The sequence below is a fragment of the Hippopotamus amphibius genome, chromosome 8, assembly GCF_030028045.1.
Source record: "Hippopotamus amphibius kiboko isolate mHipAmp2 chromosome 8, mHipAmp2.hap2, whole genome shotgun sequence".
NCBI lineage: Eukaryota > Metazoa > Chordata > Mammalia > Artiodactyla > Hippopotamidae > Hippopotamus > Hippopotamus amphibius.
The window spans coordinates 5908183-5931425 of record NC_080193.1 but is presented as its reverse complement, the minus strand read 5'-3'; the positions used below and the strand labels follow the sequence as shown (position 1 = coordinate 5931425).

The 23243-nt window shown below is 40.1% G+C and overlaps 2 protein-coding genes across 11 annotated transcripts in view; one reads left to right on the top strand and one right to left on the bottom strand.

The window, feature by feature from the left end:
- Positions 1–4790, top strand: part of LOC130858340 (protein lin-28 homolog A-like) — a 29245-nt gene extending 24455 nt beyond the window's left edge. Inside the window, exon 2 of the mRNA XM_057744668.1 lies at positions 4111–4790. Coding sequence (XP_057600651.1) covers positions 4111–4790 — 680 coding nt within the window. The remainder of the gene's footprint in view (positions 1–4110) is intronic.
- Positions 1–23243, bottom strand: part of TTC28 (tetratricopeptide repeat domain 28) — a 586106-nt gene that overhangs the window by 145548 nt on the left and 417315 nt on the right. The window lies entirely within an intron of this gene.

Here is a 23243-nt window from a genome sequence, read left to right as displayed (position 1 = left end):
CCTTACCCAAGTCTGCATTTTAACATCTAGCTAATTGAGATGAGTGGAGACATCTGTAAACCGATTTTAAAAGAGACAAATTTCTTTGGAGCATAATAACAGCAGAACCATTTACTGAGTGCTTGCTGTGTGCTAAGCACTACTCATCAATTCATGCAGCATCAAAGATTAACAAGCAGAGCACTAAGCCCTGGGAATACAAACGCATCAGAGGGGGAGGCTGCAGCTTGCAGGAAGCCAACCACACAGAGAGGTGAGAAGTGTACTCCCTGCTGGGCACAGAGCACTGCAAGGGTACCAAAGAGCAACCACGTGGGTCCTGGAAGCCTCCTTAGAGGCAGGGTCTTCTCACAACACCTCAGGATGGAATCTGAGAGTCAGAAAGTTTAAATAATGCAAAGGGTCACAGCTCTGAGGTGGGCTGAGCTCAGGTTCACTTCACATCCGAGCCACAAGAAAATATGTTCCTTAAAGCTTCTGCCACAGGACTACCTTTATCTTACAGGGCAAACACTAAACAAAAAACCCACACTGACTTCTAGGTTCTCAGTAGAGTCATATTGACATGACTCTTATTTAATACCTAACACTTACCAAAGCATTTTCACGTTCACATTCACATTTTGAGCCTAATAACCGTCTTGTAAAGAACAAAGATATTATATGGTGCTCTTTTCAACATATGAGGAAATTGAGGCCCAGGAAGGGGAAGCAACTTGCAAAAAGTTAAGGTTCAGAGCTCAGTTTGGGGCCCCTGAATGTCTAACTCCCAGTCCAGCCAATCTCTGAGCCACAGAACATTAACTTATCATACCTGTTTGAGTTTCTCCGTTCTTGGTATCCAAAACTGCTTGCCTTACTCCAAAGACCAGTGAACAGTGTGGCAGTTAGAACCTGGGGTCAGTTCTCCTTAGTCAATATTTTAGTTTGGATGTTTTTTATGGGTCTCTTTCATTTGAAATGTTTCTTATCAGAAAAATATCAGGCAGGGATATCAGAGAGTTTGTCAGCAAGAGATGAAGAGATCAGAAATAGGAGTGATGTCACCAAGATGGCAAAGTAGCAAACCCCAGCCTCTGCCCCGCACAAAGATCAATAGAGAGCTATCCATGAACAAGAACAGCTCTGGAGGAGCTCTGGAGTCCACTTAAGAAATTTTAGCAACACACTGAACCAAAAAAGTGGAGAATAATCACACGAAAAGGGAAAGAAGAACAGCTTTGACTTGCCTGGATCATCCCATTCCCCAAGCCAGAACTGCTCAATACCAAGAGGAACCCTCCAGCTAGCAAGAGTTCCTTTTGTTAAGAAAGGAAGAGTGGAGTGAGCATCTAGCTTCCCCAGCACCACATGAAGGATCTGCTTCCGTTTCACCCCATCCAGAGACCAGCAAACCTGAGATGTACAGAGAAGACTAAGAACAAGGAAGAAAAGCAGGCACTACCAGTATGCACCATGCAGCAGGAGCATCCGTGCTTCCTAGTGACCTGCTCTGTAGACAACCCCAGTGCTTTTAGCACTGAAGAGACCAATGACCAGCACAGCTGCCACTGATCACCTGCAGATTTCACTGGCTTTCACCCCAAAGGTATTCGTGTTTGCTGATGCTAGCCACCTGAATGCCTCCCTACTTCGTCACCAGAGCCTGGGAACTGCATGGAAGTCAGCCCAGGCCTCTGCAGCTGTGCAAGTGCAAGAAGCCAGCCTAGATCCTTGCAGTTGACACCCACCACTCACACATGCTCAGGGCTAGCCCCTCCAGTCATCCACCTGCACACCCCCAACCCAACTCTCATCAGTGGCCTCTCCTGCTGCGCACACAATCAGGGGGAGACTGTGCAGCAATGGGAGAACATGCCAAATTGTAAATGGATTAAAGTTTCCAATCAAAAGGCATAGACTGGTTGAATGGAGGAAAAAACAAGACAAAGTCTGTGCTGCCTACAAGAGACTCACTTCAGCTTTAAGGACCCATATAGGCTCAAAGTGAAGGAATAAAAAAGATATTCCACGCAAATGGAAACTGAAAGACAGCATTGGTAGCTTATACCAGACAAAATAGAATTTAAGTGAAAAATGGTAATAAGAGACAAAGTAGATCATTATTTAATGATAAAAGGGTCACTTCATCAAGAGGATATAACAACTGTAAATATATATGCACCCAACATAGGAGCACCTAAATATATTTAGTACATACTAACAGATCTGAAGACAATGCAATAAAAGTAATGGACTTCAATACCCCACTGTCAACAATGGATAGGTCATCTAGACCAGAAATCAGTAAGGAAACACTGGACTTAAATAACACTTTAGATCAAACAAAATGATTAGCAGACATATACAGAACATTCCATCCAACTGCAGCAGAAAACACACTCTTTTCAAGCACACATTCTTCACAGGAGATCATATGTTAGGTCACAAAACAAGTCTCAGCAAATTTTAAAAGACTGAAATTATACCACAAATCTTTTCTGACCACAATTATGAAACTAGAAATCAATAACAGGAGGAAAACTAGAAAATACACAAATATGTAGAAATTAAAAAACATACTCCTGACCAACCAATTGGTCAAAGAAGAAATTAAAAGGGAAATCAAAAAGTATTTTGAAATAAATGAAGATGCAAACACAACATACCAAAACCTACAGAACATGGCAAAAATAGTCCTAAGGGGGAATTTTCTTAGTGTGATAAGCACCCACACTAAGAAAAAGAAAGATCTCAAATAAACAACCTAACTTTACACCTCAAGGAACTAGAAAAACAATAAACAAAGCCCAAAGTGAAGAAGGAAGGAGGTAGCAAAGATCAGAGTAAAAATAGAGAACAGAAAAACAACAGAAAAGATCAGTCAAACTAAGAGTTGATTTTCTGAAAATATAAAGAGAATTGACAAACTTTTAGCTAGATTCATCAAGGGGGAAAGAAGGTAGCAGACCTAGATAAATAAAACTGTAAATAAAAAGGAGACATTCCAACTGATATGACAGAAATACAAAGGATTTTAAATGGTTACTATGAACAAAAACTGTGAGACATTGATGAAATAAATAGAAGAAAACACAAATAAATAGAAAGATATCCCATGCTCATGGACTGGAAGAATTAATATTGTTAAAATGTCCAAACTACCCAAAGCCATCTATACAGTCAATGAAATCCCTATTAAAATTCAAATGGCATTTTTCACAGAAATAGTAAAAAGCAACCCTAAAATTCATATGGAAACACACACACATACACACACAAAAATAGCAAAGAAATTCTTAGAAAGAACAAAGCTGGAGGCACCACATGGTCTGATTTCAAACTATATTACAAAGCTATAGTAATCAAAAGAGAATGGTGCTGGCATAAAAACAGACATAGAGACCAACAGAAGAAAATCAAGAGCCCAGAATTAAACCCACACACATATGGTCAACTAATATTTGACAAGGAAACCAAGAAAATTCAATGGGGAAATAACGACAGTCTCTTAAATGGTGCTGGGAAAACTGGAAATCCGCATGCAGAATAAAACTAGACTACTATCTTACACTTTCACAACAAATTAAGTGGAAATGGATTAAGGATTTAAATATAAGATCTGAAACCATAAAACTCCTAGAGAAGACATAGAGAAAAATCTCCTTGACATCAGTCTTGGTAATGATTTCTTGGATATGACACCAAAAGCATAAACAAAAAAAGCAAAAGTCAACAAGTGGTACTACTTCAACCTAAAAAAAAAAAACGTTTACACACAGCAAAAGAAATAATCAACAAAATGAAAAGCCAACCTAAGGAATGAGAAAATATATCTGACAAGAGGTTAATATCCAAAATATGTAAGTAACTCATATAATTCAATAGCAAAGAAACAATCTGATTTAAAAATGAGCAAAAGGATTTGAATACACATTTTTCCAAAGATGACCATCAAATGGCCAACAAGTACATGAAAAGGTGTTCAACATCACTAATCCTCAGGTAAATGCAAATCAAAACCACAATTAGATATCATTTCACACCTTAGTTAGAATGGCTGTCATCAAAAAGACAGAGTGCTGGGGAAGATGTAGCAGCCTCTTCTCCGAGCCACCCCTTTGCCTCCAGACTTCTCTGGGGCCAGCAGCCGCCCGACCAGGGGCCCGGGGCCGCGGACTCAGTCGACTACCACGGGCTCTGTGTCAAACCAGCAGTCTGCAGGTGGCTGCACCAAGGCACCGGAGAAGGCGCAGGAGGACGTGGCCCGCACGGCAGAGGAGCCGCAGCTGCTGCATGGTGCCTGCATCTGTAAGTGGTTCAACGTGCACATGGGATTCGGTTTCCTGTCCATGACTGCCCATGCCGGCATCCCACTTGACCCCTCAGTGGATGTCTTTGTGCACCAGAGTAAGCTGCACATGGAGCGCTTCCAGAGCCTGAAGGAGGGTGAGGCCGTGGAGTTTACCTTTAAGAAGTCTGCCAAGGGCCTGGAATCTATCCAAGTCTCTGGCCCTGGTGGGGTGTTCTGTATTGGGAGTGAGAGGTGGCCCAAAAGAACGAACATGCAGAAACGCAGATCAAAGGGAGACAAGTGCTACAACTGTGGAGGTATAGAGCACCATGCCAAGGAATGCAAACTGCCACCCCAGCCCAAGAAGTGCCCTTTCTGCCAGAGCATCAACCATATGGTAGCCTCGTGTCCACTGAAGGCCCAGCAAGCTCCCAGCTCCCAAGGAAAGCCAGCCTACTTTCAGGAGGAGGAAGAAGAGATCCACAGCCCTGCTGTGCTCCCAGAGGCCCAGAATTGAGCTGCAGTGGGTGGGCGCTAGCCTTTTGTGATCAGAAAGTTTTGAGGAACAGGCATCAATCTGCAGAGTGGAGAAAGTGGGGACAGGGTGTGTGGGGGGGAGCTAGCACTGCCATATATCTCAGGCCAGGGTCCACAGCATCATCCCCTCTTCCCTCTTGGTGGGGGAAGGGGTGAGGCTAAGGAACTCCAATCATGCTCTATCCAAGTGCACATGAGGGCTTTGGGGGGCAACCCTCCCTGCATACTTAATCTGAGTCTTCACCCCTAGAATCTCCAGCTTTTAAAAGTGGCCTGGATAGGGAAGTTCTTTTACTCTCAAAGAAGGATATGGAATAATATTTCCCATGCCAGAATGAAAAGATTAAGCATGAGACCAGATTGATGGACCCAACCCACAAGCCACTGCATTCTGTGGGAAGAAATATCTCAGGGGTTAGGCAGGGTTTTCCACATCTTGTCTCCTCATAACCCCTTCTTGAGATAGAGTGCTGAGAACTGTCCCAAGCAGTGGGTTGTGATGATAGGCAAAAGGTGTGGTTAAGGGAACAGCTGCAGACTTGCTGCTTCTAAGCTCACTCCCACCCCACTCTGGGCCAATACAATTTTACTTATTTGCTCCCTTGGATGACTGTACCTTAGGTCCCACTTTCTCCAGGATGCCAATTGCACTAGCTGTGTGTGAATGACATATCTTGTGCATTTTAACTTTTTTTTCATAATATAAATATTATGATTTTGTATTTTTGTGTATTTTAACCTAAGGCCCTACATACATACAATGGAATGTTATTCAGCTATTAAAAAAAAGAAGGGAATCCTGCCATTGAGACAACATGGATGGACTGTGAGGGCATTATGCTAAGTGAAAAGTCATACAGAAAAAGACAAATACTATATAATCTCACTTACAGATGTAGTCTAAAAACCTGAGACTCATAGAAACAGTATATTGATGGCTACCAGTGGCTGAAGAGTGGGGGACATGGGGAGACATTGGTCAAAGGGTACATAACTTTAAATTATGAGTACGTTCAGGGGATTTAATGTATGGCATGATGACTAAAGTTAACAATACTATATTGTGTACTTGACACTTGCTATGAGAGTAGGGCTTTAATGATCTCATTACAACAACAAAATGGTAATTGTGTGAGGTGGAGGGTGTGTTAACTAACTTTACCTTATTGTGGTAAAGCATTTTGCATTATATATGTATATCAAATAATCATACTGTACATCTTAAACCTACACAATGTTGATCAGTTATATCTCAAGAAAGCTGGGGGGAAAAAAAAAGAGATGAAGAGATCAAATAACAATATGCACTGCTGGTCCCAGATAACCACCTTCAACTTTCAACAGATCAGAATATTCTGAAGGCTAAGAAATGCTATGTATTTCAGTAGTATTTTCACCTTTCTCTTAGCATCTCCCCACATGTGATATAAAACTATGATGATGCTAACGATGAAAACATTTCTGAGTGTTTATTATGTGTCAGGCATTGTTCTAAGGGCTTTACACGTATTAACTTACTCAGTTCTCACAACCATCTTGGGAGATTGGTGTTATAATTATGGCCATTTCAACAGATGAAGGAACTGAGGCAGAGAGCAACTAAGCACCTTGTCCAAGGTCACAAAGCCAGTAAGTGGCATAGCTGGCATCCCAAGCCAGGCCATCTGATTTCAGCAGTCAGGTTCTTTACAAGTATGACACATATAGGGTGACTCTATATCCTATATCGTCATTGTGCCTGGGACTGTCCCAGTGATCAATTTCACAGTCACCCTAAGTACACACACTGTAAAAGCCTGTAACATTGGCAGTGAAGGGGAGCCATTTGTGAGTGGGGCTTCTTAGTGATCAAAATGGAGAGAAATCAGTACTTGAGCTGAGAGGTTTCTATGTCACCAGGAGAAAGAAAAAGAACAGTCCAACAGGATTCTTATGCAGAACGCCACAGCCCTGAAGGACATAAAGGGAACAGGGGAAGATCACAAAAGTGTTCACTGACAGACTTAGCATATAGGTGCTTCTTACACCCTTTGTCACACACAAAGCAGTATGAGTTCTTCACTGATGACAAAGAGAATGTCTTTCTCCATCGGGCATTTACGAAGCACCAGGAGTTGTCAAAGCAGACATGCCAGCTTGCCGGATGGTGCCACGAACTGGAGAATACCATCTGTTTTGTTAAGGTTGACAGTCTGAAATTTCTGGTTAAGCTCCAGATCTCCTTGTTGTGAAGGGCTTGATAACTTTTAGTTCATTACCTTCTGCTTACCGAGTCACAGAGCATATTATATCTCCCTCCAGAGCCCTCCAACAGCTGGGCCATGTTATAAGGTGTCTTTGTCTTATTCAGTATTAAATAATGGATTTGATGGGGCCTTCCTTTTGAATCAGGGAAACTCAATTACAGAATTGCTGTTGTTTCAAGTAAGTGGCCAATTCTGACATTCTGGCTCAAGAACACAAATCTGTTACTTTTTTGCCACTTGGGGCTGTTCTGATGAGGGCTTGCTTTATAAGCACATTGGACACATAATAACAAAGCATTTACTTCACTTTTTAATTGTTCTTGGAAACATTCTAAATGGCACCAATGCAATTTTTACTTGAACATGAGTGTTTGCTTCCCAGAGAAACTTAACTCTTCAAAGGAGGGCAGAAAGGACCACTTTTTGTACTCTGTTGAAAACTGAGAGGCTGTATTCAGGGAGCTAACAAAGCTGTTTGAAAGTCAAGTGGGGACAGGCTGAGTCAGCAATACCAACTAAAGAGTCACATTCTGGCTTTAATCCAATTCAACAAATGCATTTTCTGCTGTGTCAGAGAGAGCCTGAGGGAAAATTTCTGGAACAACATGCTGAAAATGGTTCTCGATGAAAGCTACTTTTTGAAGGCACCATGAAATTACTAATTATGCTGAAGAGAGTTTTAAACACTTGAGCCTCTTGTGGATTTCATGCTGAGAAAGAGGGGTGAGTTCAGGTTGTGGTCTATGAGCAGCCACGCGTCTGCCTGCATCGGTCTGAAGGTATGCCTGTGTGTGCCAAGCATGAAGTGGGGATGAGTGAACAAGAGTGAAGAGAAGCTGTGGGTAAAAAAATGCTCATTTCCAGTTTTTTTCCAGTTACAATGTCAAACTGTCCTAGCCACTTAAAAATGCAAGAGCTTCAGCTCTTTCCTAAATAATTGTAGCCGCTCTCTACAGAGAGGCAGACAGCATGGCATAGTATAAAGAACACAGACTTTAGATCCAGAGAGCTCTGGACTCAAGCCCCACACACTTGCTGTGGGACCTCGGACAAGTTAACCTCTCTGTTCTTTAGGGTTTTTATTTCTAAATGGGAATAATAAGCCCAATCTTTCTGAATTTTTAAATGAAACAATGAAACTGCAGAAGAAGCTCCCCAAGTACAGCGTTAGCACACTGGAGGCATTCCAAAAGTGAAACGACTTTTATTATTATCGTGACTTTTATGCCACTTCAAAGGCATGTTGGAGAGATCACAAAGGCCTCTCAAATATTCTCTAAGGAAACTGTTATTTGAATACCTAAAGAGTGAAACTAGTATTAGTTTCCTAAGACTACATAATAAATGCAGAAGAGAATAAAGTGTTAAGTTTATGCACTTAAAAGAAGAGAGTGTGATCTCTTAGTGATTTTCTTGTCCAGAAGTAATAAATATCAGGGTTCTTCAAACCTGCACAAAAGGCCTCATTTTAGCTTTGCTTTGTAAACTTCTTGGATAAAGATCCAAAAAAGTTAATATATTATTTAGTTTGCCTGCTACTCAGACTGTCTCATTTAGCTATAGGGCAAAGAACCATGTAAACGAAAAAGAAATATCTGCTCAATTCGGTAGGTAACTGTAAGGAGTAAAATTAAAATAGTATCATAAAACCTAATCACCACCTGCTGTTTTAACTAGTTCTCAAGCTAATTATATATTTTGGTTCATTTAAAGGCCTTTAGGACTTATGTTCCAGCTTCTGAATACATCATCTTCCCATGGAAAAATTATAGAATTTCAGCTTTTTCAAGTAGTAGAGAGCTTTAGAGATCATTTACACCAATGGAAATGTAAAGGTCCAATACAAAATGTACAGAAACTGCCACTGTTCCCAGAATTAGTCTACCTGCGCTATGGGATCAGAAGCAGCAGGAATTATATACCTCGACTTAAAGAAAGTAGCAAGGCACAATGGATGAATATCATAGATATGAAAGCAGTAAGTACTTGAACTTCAGACTCCAGTTACTATTTCTTGGCATTTCCCACAGTGCTTGACTCTCCTTTGCCTACTCAAGATATGGTGTGGCCACTTATAGCCACTAGGTAATAAGGTCACAAAAAAGCTAAGATACATATCCTGCCCATTCTTGGCATTTATGATCTAGCTGGTAAATAATTATAATACTTAGTAAGTACTATATACAAAGTGTTAGGGAACACAGATGAACACAATTTCCTGGAAAAGCCTGAGAGGCTTAAGAGTAATGTGACATTTGATTGAAGTATGGACAAATAAGCAGGACTTCAAAGGATTGACAGAAGGAGAAAGATTACTCAGGGCAGAAAAAATGGCATGAGGAAAGCCATGGAGGAGTGACAGAGCACAGAGGTTTGCAGAACAGTGAGAATGAGGGGTGAGAGTGGCAGAAAACCGCAGTAGTGACATAAATTGGGGCCAGTTCCTTACAGAAGAGTTTTCTGACACCCTCACTTCAATTAAAATTACATCCGATGTGATAATTTCTGAAATCACTCAGTACTTTTCCTTTAAGCACTTAAAACGCCTTTTTGTCTACCACACAGCCACTGGCAATAGTTTTTGGCACATAATAGGTGCTCAATAAATACTTTTTGAATGTTCAGGGCTGTTGAAAAATATATATGCCAGGTGTAAATGGAAAACCTCCCTTCCTATATAGGAAAAACTTTTCCTTCCTAGGTAGGGAAAAACCCAGTTCTTCCCCACTGTGTCTCCCTCCTCTGGGACTCCTTTACTACTCACACAGAACACATCACTTCCAACACTTCTGGTCACCAAGTATGGTGGTGGTGAGGGGTGGGGGGTCCCCACAACAAGTGAGTCTCAGACACCAGCTGGGTGTCCTATAATTCAACTCAATTCTGACCCTGTCTACCTGGAGCTGGCATCAGATCCCACAGGTACAGGCTCAGTCTCACAAGACCACCCCATCCCGACTTCAGATGCCAGTCTCAAGCTCTGTGCTTCTGACCAACTGGCTATAGACAGGAGGTTCCCACAATCTCTTCCTCGGGTTTGATTAATTTGCTAGAGCAGCTCACATAATTCAGGGAAACACTTACTTACAAATACCAGTTCATTAAAGGACATGATAAAGGATATAGATGAACAGCCAGATGAAGAGATACGTAGGGCCAGGCTTGGGAGGGTCCTGAGTGCAGGAGCTTCTCCATAGGAGTCTCTGTGGAGTTGGGGTGCATCATGCTTCTGGTGTGGATGTGTTCCCCAACCTGAAAGCTCTTTGAACCCCCTACAATTGGGATTTTATAGGCTTCTTCATGTAAGCATGATCAATTATGAACTCCATTTCCAGCCCCTCTCCTATCTCTGGAGGATGGGGAGGGCAGGACTGAAAATTCCAAGCTTCTAATCATGGCTTGGTCTTTCTGCTCCCACCCAGAGTTGCCTTATTAGAACAAAAGATGCTCTCAGGGCTCTTATCACTTAGGAAATTACAAGGGTTTTAGGAGCTCTGTGCCAGGAGCTGGGGGCAGAGACCAATACACATATTTTCTATTGTCTCACACCAGGCCAAGGATTTTGGACTTCATTCTGAAGGTAATGGGGAACCACTGCAATGTTTTAAACACAGACATGATTGAGTACAGATAAGATTGAGCAGTTGGAGTTTTGAGAGGGTTACCTTGGAAGCAATATGGAAAATGAACTGAAGGAGAAGCTGGGAGACCAATACAGCGGGAGCTGTTGCAATGATCCAGGTGAGAGTTGATGGATGCCGAAAACACAGCCTGGCAGATACAAGAGAAACTTGTTTGCAGAGGTAGAATTCTCAGGACTTTTGACCAGTTAGATGTGGGCAACAAGGGAAGGAGGCAGGGGTCGCAGGATAACTTTGAGATTTCTAGGTAGGACACTGAGATTGTGTTGCCATTCTCAGAAATAGAGAATATACAACATGAAATCACAGACTTAGAGGCCTATTTGAGGCAGACAGAGCTGTCTAGGAGGAGAGACAGACAGACGTCTCAGATGGAAGTAAGGTCTGGGTTTGGGGAATTGGTGTATGGTGGTGAAAGCCACAGGCATGGATAGGATCAAGAAGGGCATACCACTCCAATTCTACTCTGCCTCCAGAGTGCAACGTGTTTTTAAAAGTAAACCTTTAATTAAAGTATAATATATAGTCAGAAAGGTATAACATTTTAAGCATACAATTCAACAAATTTTCAAAAGTGAGCACAGCCGTGTAACTACCACCGAGATCAAGAAATAGAACATTACCAGAATCCCTGCAGTGCATTTACCATCAAAGGCATTTACTGACAATATCATATTGGTGGCTTAGAAACTTGGAATCTTCACCTGCAATAATAAGCTGTCTTTAAATAAAACTCACCATGAAGAAGAACCACAGAGGTGATCTGAATGTCTATCTAAGAGATCCGGTTCTAATGTTCTACCTTTTTCTGCTGGTATTTTGATTTTCTCAAAAAATTAGTCAAAAGTAAATTTCTCCAGAGTCACCTCAAAACAGATGGATTTCTGAAGGAATGAACATAAGATTAAAAGCAGAGCCAAATGATTCCAGAAGAAAGATCCCCCCCGTCCAAAGCTCACTGCCATCACAAGGCATTGGTCCAACATGCAGTGTCCAGCACAGATGGCAGGATCCAGGGTCACATCTGCACCCACCATTGCTGGCAAAGCAAGTGGCTACACAGGAGCTGCTACAGATGGAAAGACTCAGGGATGGGCAGGTGTGGGAGGTGCCAGTGCCAGGTGTGGGTGGCAGGAGCCAATGACTAACATCATCGCGAGGCTCCCCTGCTCACTGCATGGTGCCAGGCAGCACTGCTCATAGAAAACAGCCACACAAGAAGGGCTGAAGGTAGAGTGAATGCCAAAGTGGCAATACCCCCCAGAAGGCAGTGCCCACCTAAGTCTGGGGAAAATGGAATTGTCTTCAGAAATAAACATTCCCCAAAGTGATCACTCAAGTGTTCCCTTCTGAAGTCCTAACAGAAGTGTTATCAATGCTCAGGACTGGGCTGCCTAATGGGAAATGCCCCCAGGGGGGCTTTTGACTCATAAACCTATTCAGTCTCACATGTTCATAATCATCTGTGTAAAGAAGAAAAAACCTTCAAGCACTAATTAGAAAGACAGAGCTGTTGTATTTTCCTCCCGATCACCTTATCTTCTTTATTCAGTTCTTGAAGACTCAGCTATTAAGAGAAATTAAGTAATTCATCAAGCCCATTTCAATTACCTGCTGCTGATAACATCAGATTACAATTAGCATCTACAAATGAACCAAGTGCCAACTGCCAAGCTGAAACATAAGCTAATTTACTGCTAGACTCTGCCTGCTGGAGACAGAACTCTGAGACCTGGCAGCAAGCATCCACTTCATTATTCCAACAACAGTTTTGCAGCCTCTCCTGCAACCATCCAAAGTATAGCTCTGACCAAGATTTACTGCCCCGTCTGCTGCTGCTCACATGTTTACAGACGCGCTGTATCTGTAAGCAAATCACAGCTCCTTTTAAATAGCAATGTCTAGACAAGCGGGGTGACAAATCTTGACCTAAAGGGGAGAATAAATATTATTAATATTTATTAGGTACTGATAGGTGTGGGGCACAGCACAGGATGTGCATGTCACAACCGTAATGAGGGTCTGAATCATTTTCTGAGTCCTCTGGTGCTTGATCAGAAAAATCTCCTGCTTTGGTTGATGCTCTCCATTTTTCATTTCTCCTTTCAAACAGGGAAAGCCCATTCTTGTTACTTTCCTTCAGACGTCTAGAAAAATCTGTTTCAGGCTCTGGGACACATTTTTTCCCCTTTTCATGACCCGAGCAGGAACTGCTTTGAAAGAAAAGCAGAGGTGTGTGGTTTGGCTTCCTATATATCGTGGACAGTATTAGACTCTGACAATCTGTGCAGTCTCATCTATGCTTCTCAAGCAGAAGAACTAACAGTTCAATAAATGTGTGGGGTTCAGAGGGGGCCTGTGGGCTATCCTAGAAGAAAGCATGCAGACAGGGTTTGGATCTTGCCTCTGTTGCTTATAAACTGTATGATTCTGGGCCAGTAACTTTACTTCTGTGCCTACCACATAGCTTCGTAGAGAGGATGAAATGAAATAACGTATGCACAGTATCTAGCTCAGTGCAAGTAATCAACAGAAAACAGACTCTCCAGCAAAAGAGGAGGAAGAGCTTTTCCATCCTGACGATGCCTGTACTTCTCTGAGAGCACTAGCTGTCTTGTACCTGGACACAAGTGGGGACCACTGCTGCAAGGTGGCCTACAGCCCTTCCAGTGGTGTTTCTTCTTTCGCATCTTCCTGTATATGGAGGGTGGGGGGTTGGTGCAGAAGAAACATCTTTAGCTTTTAGCCCTAGGCCAAGTAATCTCAGCATGGCTCCCACTGGAATCCACCATTCAAGTGGGAATGTTTCTTCATGGGAGGATCTGTGGACATGGAATTAGAGACCTGAAGTCTAGCCTCAACTATGCCTCTTACTCTATAACCCGGGGCAAGTTACAGACGTTCCTTAATGTCTGGATCCTCATCAGTGAAAAGGAATAATAACAATTTACCTCATAGCATACTTGTTTGCTGTTAGAAAGGCAAACAAGTACTATAAAACAAATATAATGGAACTACTTTGCTGTAGCAAGAACTTCTATGTGAGCTCTCATGGACCCTTCAACATCTTGAGTGGTCAATTTTGAACATGGTCTCATAAATCACATTGTGGATTTTCAAAGAAAAATACCCAATTAGTGTAAATTAAATACTACTACAATTATTATTAACATTTTACTTGTAACGCTAGACCTCTCTCCACCTAAAGAAAACCCAACATATAAAGATTGAAACGTGAAAAACAGGTAAAAGAGAGTGACTGCCACATTATAAAATTTTTTCCCTTACAAAAGAAATTTATTATAAGGTTTTTCAGAATACTGTGTTTTACATGTGTTCAGAGTATTACTGAATATTTAATTCATAAAATGTAATCAGGAATACTATATAATTAAGGTGCAACATGTGTTTATGTATACAACATGTGATACTGTTCCACCTTTCCTTGAGAATTCAATATTTTCTGATTTAGGTTGCCAGAATTTAATTTTTAAGTACAATTTTCATAAAAGTTACTTAGATGATATTTCTTAAATCCTAGAATTAGAACAGCTGAGAGTCACCATTTCTGGTGACTATCATTTTGCTGCACTGCAAATCAGAGGAATGATGTACACCCACCAGAACTGCTACCAAACTTTTACTTCAACACATGACTCCCAGGTTGGTTTGAAAACATGGAAAAAAAGAGGCTAAGCATCATTTTATGAGATCTTAATAAGTCTTTTATGCCACAGGTCTCTTAAAACTAAATGCATCAAGATTTTTTTAACCTACCGGGGCTGTGATTTTCTCATATGTAAAATTAATTAATACTCTCCACATAGGTTTGTGGAGATGATTAAATATGAAAATGAATATAAATATGTGACACAGACTTTGTCAATATATGCTTGTTAAATGAAAAACCATAAGCTCCATGGGGATGGGAACTATGTCAGTTTTATCCATAAAAGATAGCACGGTGCCTATCACATAACTAATGTTCAATAAATATTTGTTGAGCAAAAGAATGAATGATTACGTGAACAAATGAATTAATGAACACTAGTCCCACACTGCTGTATTTAAAAGAGATAACCAACAAGGACCTATTGTATAACAGCACAGGGAACTCTGCTAAATATTTTGTAATAACCTAAATGGGAAAAGAACTTGAAAAAGAATAGATACATGTATATGTATAACTGAATCACTTTGCTGTACACCTGAAAGTAACACAACATTGTTAATCAACTATATTACAATATAAACAAATAAAATAATTTAAAAAAACACTAGTCCCATTTCCCTTTCTTTCCCAAATAAGCTACTTGCTAGATGGCAGATGTCTTTTTAACTAAAAGGGTACAGATATTTTAAATTTTTGAATTATTTTCCATAAAGATATTGTTAAATATTTCACCCTAGGCCTTGGTGGGAAGCACTTTCCATCTCTCATGTTTGACCCAATACTAGAAACAGAACAGCTCTAACACTGTTGCACATGGAAAGTGGCTCCTAAAATGGGTTCACTTTTGTATGTATTCCAGGGGAATGGTGGCAAGCTAAGTGGTCATCTTCATCCAGAAAGAGAAAGAAAGGGGAGGGGAGGGGAGAGGAGGGAAGGGGAAGGAAGGAGGAAGGAAGGAAGGAAGGGAAAGAAAGGAAGGAAGGAAGGAAGGAAGGAAGGAAGGAAGGAAGGAAGGAAGGAAGGAAGAAAAAGAGAGAGAAAGAAAGAGAGAAAGAAAAAAGGAAAGAGAGGGAGACAGGGAGAGGGGGAGAGAGAGAGAGTGAGAGCGCGTGCAAGTGTACAAGACAGCAAGTAGGAAAGAAAGAAGGAGGGAGAGAGGAAGGGAAGGAAGGAAGGAAGGAAGGAAGGAAGGAAGGAAGGAAGGAAGGAAGGAAGGAAGGAAGGAAGGAAGAAAAAGAGAAAAAGAGAGAGAAAGAAAGAGAGAAAGAAAAAAGGAAAGAGAGGGAGACAGGGAGAGGGGGAGAGAGAGAGAGTGAGAGCGCGTGCAAGTGTACAAGACAGCAAGTAGGAAAGAAAGAAGGAGGGAGAGAGGAAGGGAAGGAAGGAAGGAAGGAAGGAAGGAAGGAAGGAAGGAGGGAAGGAGGGAGGGAGGAAGTAGCCATCCTTCTAATTATCTCCTTTCTCACTTTCCTAATTGCAGTTTACCTCAAAGGAAAATGAGAGGCATTTCTGCCTGCCTCCCCAGTGAATGAGAAGACCTGGGATGATCAGAGAGAGAGGACTTTAACTGATGCTTTACTCTAGTGACCTACTTTGCAGCCTAACTGAGATTTGACTCCAAACTGCCTAAAATAGAACCATAAAGAAGGCTACCCCCCCCAAAAAAAAAAAACCCAAGAAGAAGGCTACCAAAAAACCAGAGGCTACAGAAATACTGTCATGCAACTACAGTTGTTTTGAGCATAAAAGAAAAGATGGACATTTTCCAAGCCAAAATTTACATTAGCATTATTTTCACAAGTAAGACATACTTAGAAAACAACTAAGCTCTTCTTTGTTGTTCATAAGAAATCTAAAGAGTCTAAATCATTTCTACTTGTTTTATTTTAAAGCAACTAAAAGGTAGTAGTAAATATTAGTATATGCTGACCACCAAAGGACAAAGATTTCTTGTCACCTCTACCTTCTCTTTTTCTCAATCTCCATAAGCTCTATCCACTTCCCCCTCAGATGTGCACAGAAAGCTTCTAATATCAAAAAACCTTTTTAGTGACTCAAATCTCATTCTCCCTGGCTTCTTTAATGTAAGTGATATGCCCTCCACATCCTGAAGCTCTCTTCTCCCTGAACTCTACCTAGATCACCTCCACCCTCAGTGATCCTGACTCAGTCTCCCTGACTGGCTTTTCTCCCTTCTCTCATAGATGTCATTAGGATGATGCCATCTTTTTTTTTTTTAAATACATTTATTTATTTATTTATTTATTGGCTGTATTGGGTCTTTGTTGCTGCACATGGGCTTTCTCTAGTTGTGGCGAGTGGGGGCTACTCTTTGTTGTGGTGCGTGGGCTCCTCATTGCCGTGGCTTCTCTTGTTGCACAGCACAGGCTCTAGGTGCGTGGGCTTCAGTAGTTGCAGCACATGGGCTCAACAGTTATGGCTCACGGGCTCAATAGTTATGGCTCACGGGCTCTAAAGCGCAGGCTCAATAGTTGTGGCATACAGGCTTAGTTGCTCCATGGCATGTGGGATCTTCTTGGAGCAGGGATCGAACCCGTGTCCCCTGCATTGGCAGGCAGATTCTTAACCACTGCGCCATCTAGGAAGCCCAAGGATGATGCCATCTTAACACTTGTTTCCAGTTCTATTTGCTCATGTTACATTGAGAGAAACACATACTGGGCATGTACAATACAAACTTACCACATCTGATAAGGAACTAGTTTGGGGAAGTTCCTCTTCTCAGCTTTCTTGCTTCTTTCCAAAGAAACCACTAGTCTTCCAGTCACCAGGGCACAACATCTTGGCATTAGCTTTGACTCATTTAGTCTAACCACAGAAATACTTACTGAGTACTCACTATGTCTAAGGGGTTATACTCAGAGAGAGAGACACTATGGAGTAGAATATTGTTCATACTTCTATCAAGTTTTAATCCAGTGGAGGTAACTATGCAAGTACATAAATAACCATATTTTATGACTGAATAGAAATAGAATAAGAGAAATTTTAAAAGTGGACTCAGGACTCAGACAAGGTAAAGAAATTATCTTGTTTTCAAGAGAGGCTTCAAGAAATGAACAGTATTTGAGATAATCTTAAAAAGATGGGTAAGCTTTAGGCAAGCACGATAGGGACACAGAAGTTCTTCTAAGTGGAAGAAATAGCTTGAGAAAATATATTAAAGCAAGAAAGCATAGCCAGTGTGGCTAGATTAGGGACGATGAAAAAACACAGTTTTGGTAAAGTAAAGAATATGTATGGAGGAGTAGAATTAAAGAATGGAAATCATGATAGGCCCCACTTTAAGGTATAGTTTAGGAAGGTCAGTCTACTTTTGGTGCGTGAGATGGAGGAGATGTGGGAGGTGAAGAAACCCCAACTAGCTGGTTATTGCAACAGACTGGGCAACCAGGAATGAGCAAGGGAAGGAAAAAAACCTTAATGAGAATATTTACTTGACAACTGTTAGACTGAGTGTCAACTGAAAAAAAAAAATGGGATGGGGAAAGAAATCAATGATGGCTTTAGATTTCTAAGTCAAGATGGTATAAAAGACTGAATGATCTCCCCACCCCCCTCCCCATGTCTGCATTCTAATCCCAGGAACCTGTGAATGCTACTTTACATGACAAATGGGGACTCTGGCGGTGTGATTAAATTGTGGATCTTGAGATTATTCTAATTACTCAAGTGGTCTTGATGTAATCACATTAATTTTTTTTTCTTTTTTTTTAAAGAGGGATACAAGAGGAGTTGGGACAGAAGAGAAGGCAATATGATGACTCAGAAGCAGAGACTGGAGTGATGCACTCTGGAGTTGGAGTAAGAGGTCACAAGCCAAGGAATACAGGCAGCCATTAGAAGCTGACTGTCCCCTAGGGCCAAAAAACCAAGCCTGTTAACATTGACTTTAGCTTGGTGAAACTGATTTCAGACTCCTGATCTCCAGAACTATAAGAGAAAACATTTGTGTTATTTGAAGCCATTAAGTTTGTGGCAATCTGTTACAGCAGCAATAGAAAATTAATAGAGGTGACTAGAAGAATGGGGCTGTCATCAACAGAATAAGGAAAGTTAGGAGAAGCAGTTAATTTAGGAAAAAGTATTTCACGTTTGGACTCACAAACTTGGACAGATCAGCATGAAAATCAGATGAAGCATCCACCAGGCAGTTGAATATGCGACAATGATCTCGGGCAGGAGGACAAAGCTGGTGAATACAGATTTAGAAACAATGCACATTGAAGCAGTAGTTGAAGGTATGGTGGTAAAAATGATAAAGAGAGAGATACAAAGAAAGAACGGGAAAGAATCAAGGAACAAAAGACAAGAACTCCCACGTTTAACAACTGGCAATACAATGGAAAAGAGCCATTAAAAATAATGTAGGGAATCTGAATAATGACACAGAGGAAGCCTAAGAGGGAAGGTAGAATAAAAAAAGCAGGTGGCAGAGAAGCATATACATTATGATCCAAGTTTTTAAAAAAGGAACAATCTGCGCACACATGTATATATTAACATATATGATTACACTACTATGTGTTTATGTGCATAGTAAAAAGGTCTGGAAAGAGTCTAACCAAATTGTTAACAGTAGTTAACTCTGAAGAGTGGGATAGAGGAAGGTATGTAAGGGGATGCTTTTTCTACTTCATACACTTTCGTACCATAAGAATTTTTACCAAAGTAAGTACCATTTTTTTAACTTTTAAAATTGTTCATTTTTTTTAAAAAGAGGGATAAGAAAAGCCAATGAAGATGGTATAGAAAGAGCAGCCAGGAAGAAAATCAGCACAGTGCTTCACAGAAACTAAAGGAAGAGAGAATTTCAAGGAAAAGTTAGTAAAGCCTGCCAAATGTTGCATACTGATTAGGGAAATTTAGAACTGTCACAAGATCTCTCAGCTGAGCCATCAGATCACTGTTGATCTTTTTCAGGGGACAAAAGGTGCAAATCAAACTGCAATGGGTTAAACATGGATAGGAGGAGATCCACTTCCAGCAATGGAGGAATAGCCAGACTCACCCTCCTATAGATAACAACTATGAAGTCTGACAGGGCAGGAGGGCCGGCATGGAGGGGGCATGGGGCCAGTGTGGAGGAGACAGAGGGAAGAATTTACCTAAAAACACTGGCATGCAACCTAAAGCAATGAGAAACCATAGGGAGGTTGGAGCTTATTCTTTGCAGAAGGGAATGGCACTGGGTAAGTTTCCCATTTTTGAAATGCCAGAGGACAAATCCCATTAGTGCCATGTGCTGAGGCCAAAACTCAGGTAGAAACACACCGTCTTTCTGGCTTGATGAACTAAAGGAAAAATACCAGAGAGAGCCACAGTGGGGAGCCTTGAATTCTAAGTATAAATTCTACACAAATCTCTGTTTAACTCATGACATATGCATGTGCAAGGCCAAATCTAAGGAGCTCAGTTAAAGCTGAAAGACCTGAATAGAGATTTCAGCTGCCATCCACCACAGAGAAGACAGAATTTGGAGCTTGAATTAAGTTAACTGGTAAAACACCAACAACAAAAATCAATACTATTAAGAGAAATGTATCAGAATCCAGTCTCTACAAAGTATCACTGACAATGTTGAATACAATCCCATATCAAGGAGTATATTAAGATATGACTAACAACTTAAAACAAAAGGCAATCAATGCACAACTCTGTGACTACCCTACAAACCACTGAGTTACATATCTTAAACGGATAAATAGTGTGCTATGTGAATTATATCTCAATCAAGCTGTTAAAAAATAACAACATTAACTATAGGTAATTAATAGGGTCTAACTCTGAGATGACCCACATGGAATGAGCAGACAAGGTTTTATAAGCTTTTGTAATAACTAGGGCCAGCTATGTGAAGGAAAATATACATGTAATGAATAAACATGTAAATCTTAGCAGGAAAACTGAAATGTTAATTAAAAGAATCAAATGGAATCTCTAGAGCTAAAAATATAATATACACCTAAATTTTAAAATGCACTAATGCAGTAAAGAATTAACGTTGCCCAGAGAGGTCCAGCCTCTGCTCTTGGCTCTGGGAGATAACCTCTAAGCCCTCAGAATGCCCAGCCTAAGAGTCTTTGTTTACCTGAGGGCATTGGCCATGCCAGACAGTCGATGCTAACAATATGATTTACAGTGGGGGCTCTCAGCTCAAACTCCAGAGGGGCAGGAAACTAAGGTCACCCATGCAGGTGGTCAACCATATCTATGTGATCAAGATCCAACAAAAACTTCAGAAAAGAAAGCTCAAGGGAGTCTCTGTGCGTACTGTCACATATTGCTGCTTGGAGGAGTTAGCACCATCCATGACACAACTGGAAGCTTTGTGCTTACAACTCTCCTGGACTCTAGCTCATGTGCCTCTTCCCTTGGCTGATTTTAATCTGCATGCTTTCACTGTGATAAACAATAGACATGAGTATCATAACTTTCAGTGAATTCTGTGAGTCCTCTTAGTTACTGAATTTGAGGGTGGCCTTGGTGACCCCTGCTTGCTACTGATGTCAGAAGTGAGAGAAGTCTTGGGGAATCCCAAACTCTGCATCACTAGATGGGTTTAACAGAAGATTGGAGATGACAGAGGAGTTAGCGAACTTAAAGGAAGATTAACAGAAATTTTCAAACCTGAAGAATACAGAGAAAAAATTAAAAACATGAACAGAGCCTCAGCAATACATAGGACAAAATTAAAAGGCCTAAAGTAACGCAGAGACATAAACAGAGGAGAGAGGGAGTGAACAAAAATAAATATTTTTAAAATTATGGGTAAAAATTCCCTAAATTTGGGGAAAGATATATATCTTTTGATTCAAAAGCTCAAAGAATCATAGAAAGGAAAAAAATACAAAGAAAGCCACGTTTAGGCATATCATAAACCGCTGAAAACCAAATTTAGAAGAAATCTTGTGAACTGTCAAGAAAAAATAAGCATACACCATACAGATTACTAATTCCACTGACTTCTTATCAGAAATAACAGGGGCCAAAAAACATTGGAAAGACTATTTTAAACTGATGAAAGATTTAAAAAAAAAAAAATCTACCAACCTAGAATTCTGTATCTAGAAAAAATATCCTTTAAGAATGAAGATGAAATAAATATATTTTAAAGTAAACTAAATGAAGAGAATTCATCACTAGCAGACCTGCATTACAAGAAATGCTGCGTGAAGTTCTTTAGGCTGAAGGGAAATGTTACCAGATAGAAACTCATATCTTTAAGAGTAAATGCAAGTACCAGAAATAGATTAATAAGCAGATAAACAGAAAACATTATTTTTCCTTTTAATTATTTAAAATGATAATATAAAACAAAACAACTAACATTGTACTGTGGAGTTTAAAAAGAACAAAGGTATAGCAATAAATGTGACAACTACAGCATAAAGTAAAGGGAGTAGGGAGTAAATGGACCTACAAGGTCATAAGGTACTTACATTTTACAGGAAGTGGTACAATGGTAGCTCAAAGTAAACCATGAAAAGTTAATGTCATCCTTAGAGCAACCATTAAAAAGATGCAAAGACAGAGCTAAAAAGCAAATAGACAAGTTAAAATAAAATTTATATGACTAAATTAACCCATAGACAGCAGGAAAGGAAGAACAGAGAACAAATATAAATGGGACAAATGGAAAACCAACAGTAAAATAACAGACCTAAATCCAACAATACCAATAATTATATTAAATGTTAAATGATGAAATTCTCTAATTAAAAGGCCATAATTGTGAAAATCAATAAAGAAGCAAGACCTAGGTAGATGTTATCTGTAGTTAAGCTAATGATGCAGAGAAATAGAAAGTAAAGACAGAAAAAACATGGAAAATACAAAAAGTAAGCATAAAAAGGTAGGAGTGAGTATATTTGTATCAGACCAAGTGGTTCAAGAAAAAAAGGCATGATCAATGATAAAAAGGGACATTTCATAATGATAAAAGGGCCAAACTGTCAGAAAGACAAAAATGATCATAAATGAATATTTGCCCAATGAGAGCTTCAAAGTACACGAAGCCATGTTTCACAGAATTAAATGGAAAAAGACAAGTCCACACTAACAGCTGTAGATTTTAACAGCTTCCTTCTCAGCTACTAACAAAACATATAAATAAAAAAATCAAAAAAGACAAAGATGATCCGGACAACGCCGTCAACTGCCTTGACCTAGACAAAATCTACAGACACCTACCGCAATCCTACAAAGCATGTTCTCTGACCACAATGGAATTAAACCAGAATTTGATAACAAAAAAGTATCTAGGAAAATCCCACATGTTTTAAATTAAACAGCACTTCTAAACAACACAGGGGTTAAAGGGAAATCACAATTTTATAAAATATTTTAAACCCAATGAAGATAAAAACATAATACATCAAAAATTATGAGATGCAGCTAAAGCACTGTTTATAGGAAATTTTATACCTGTTAATGCTTGTATTAGAAATAAGCAAGGTCTAAAATCAATGACCTAAGTTTCAACCTTGAGAGGCTAGCAAGAGGACCCAAAGAAAGTGACAGGAATAAAATGATAAAAATGAGACCAGAAAAATGAAATTAATAGGTAAGCAATAGAAAAAAAAATAACAAAAGCAAAAGCTGGTTCTTTAAAAAGATCAAGAAAATTGATAAATCTCTAGCTAGAATGATACAGAAAAGGGGGACAGGAGGTGTACAGGGTCAAAACACAAACTGCCAATAACAGAAATGAAAGAGGGCATATCACTACCTATCCTACAAGCATTAAAAGGGAAATAAGGAAGTATTACAAATTTATGCCAATAAATTCAACAATTTAGATGAAATGAACAAAGTCTTTGGAAAATAAATACAACTCATCAAAATGACAG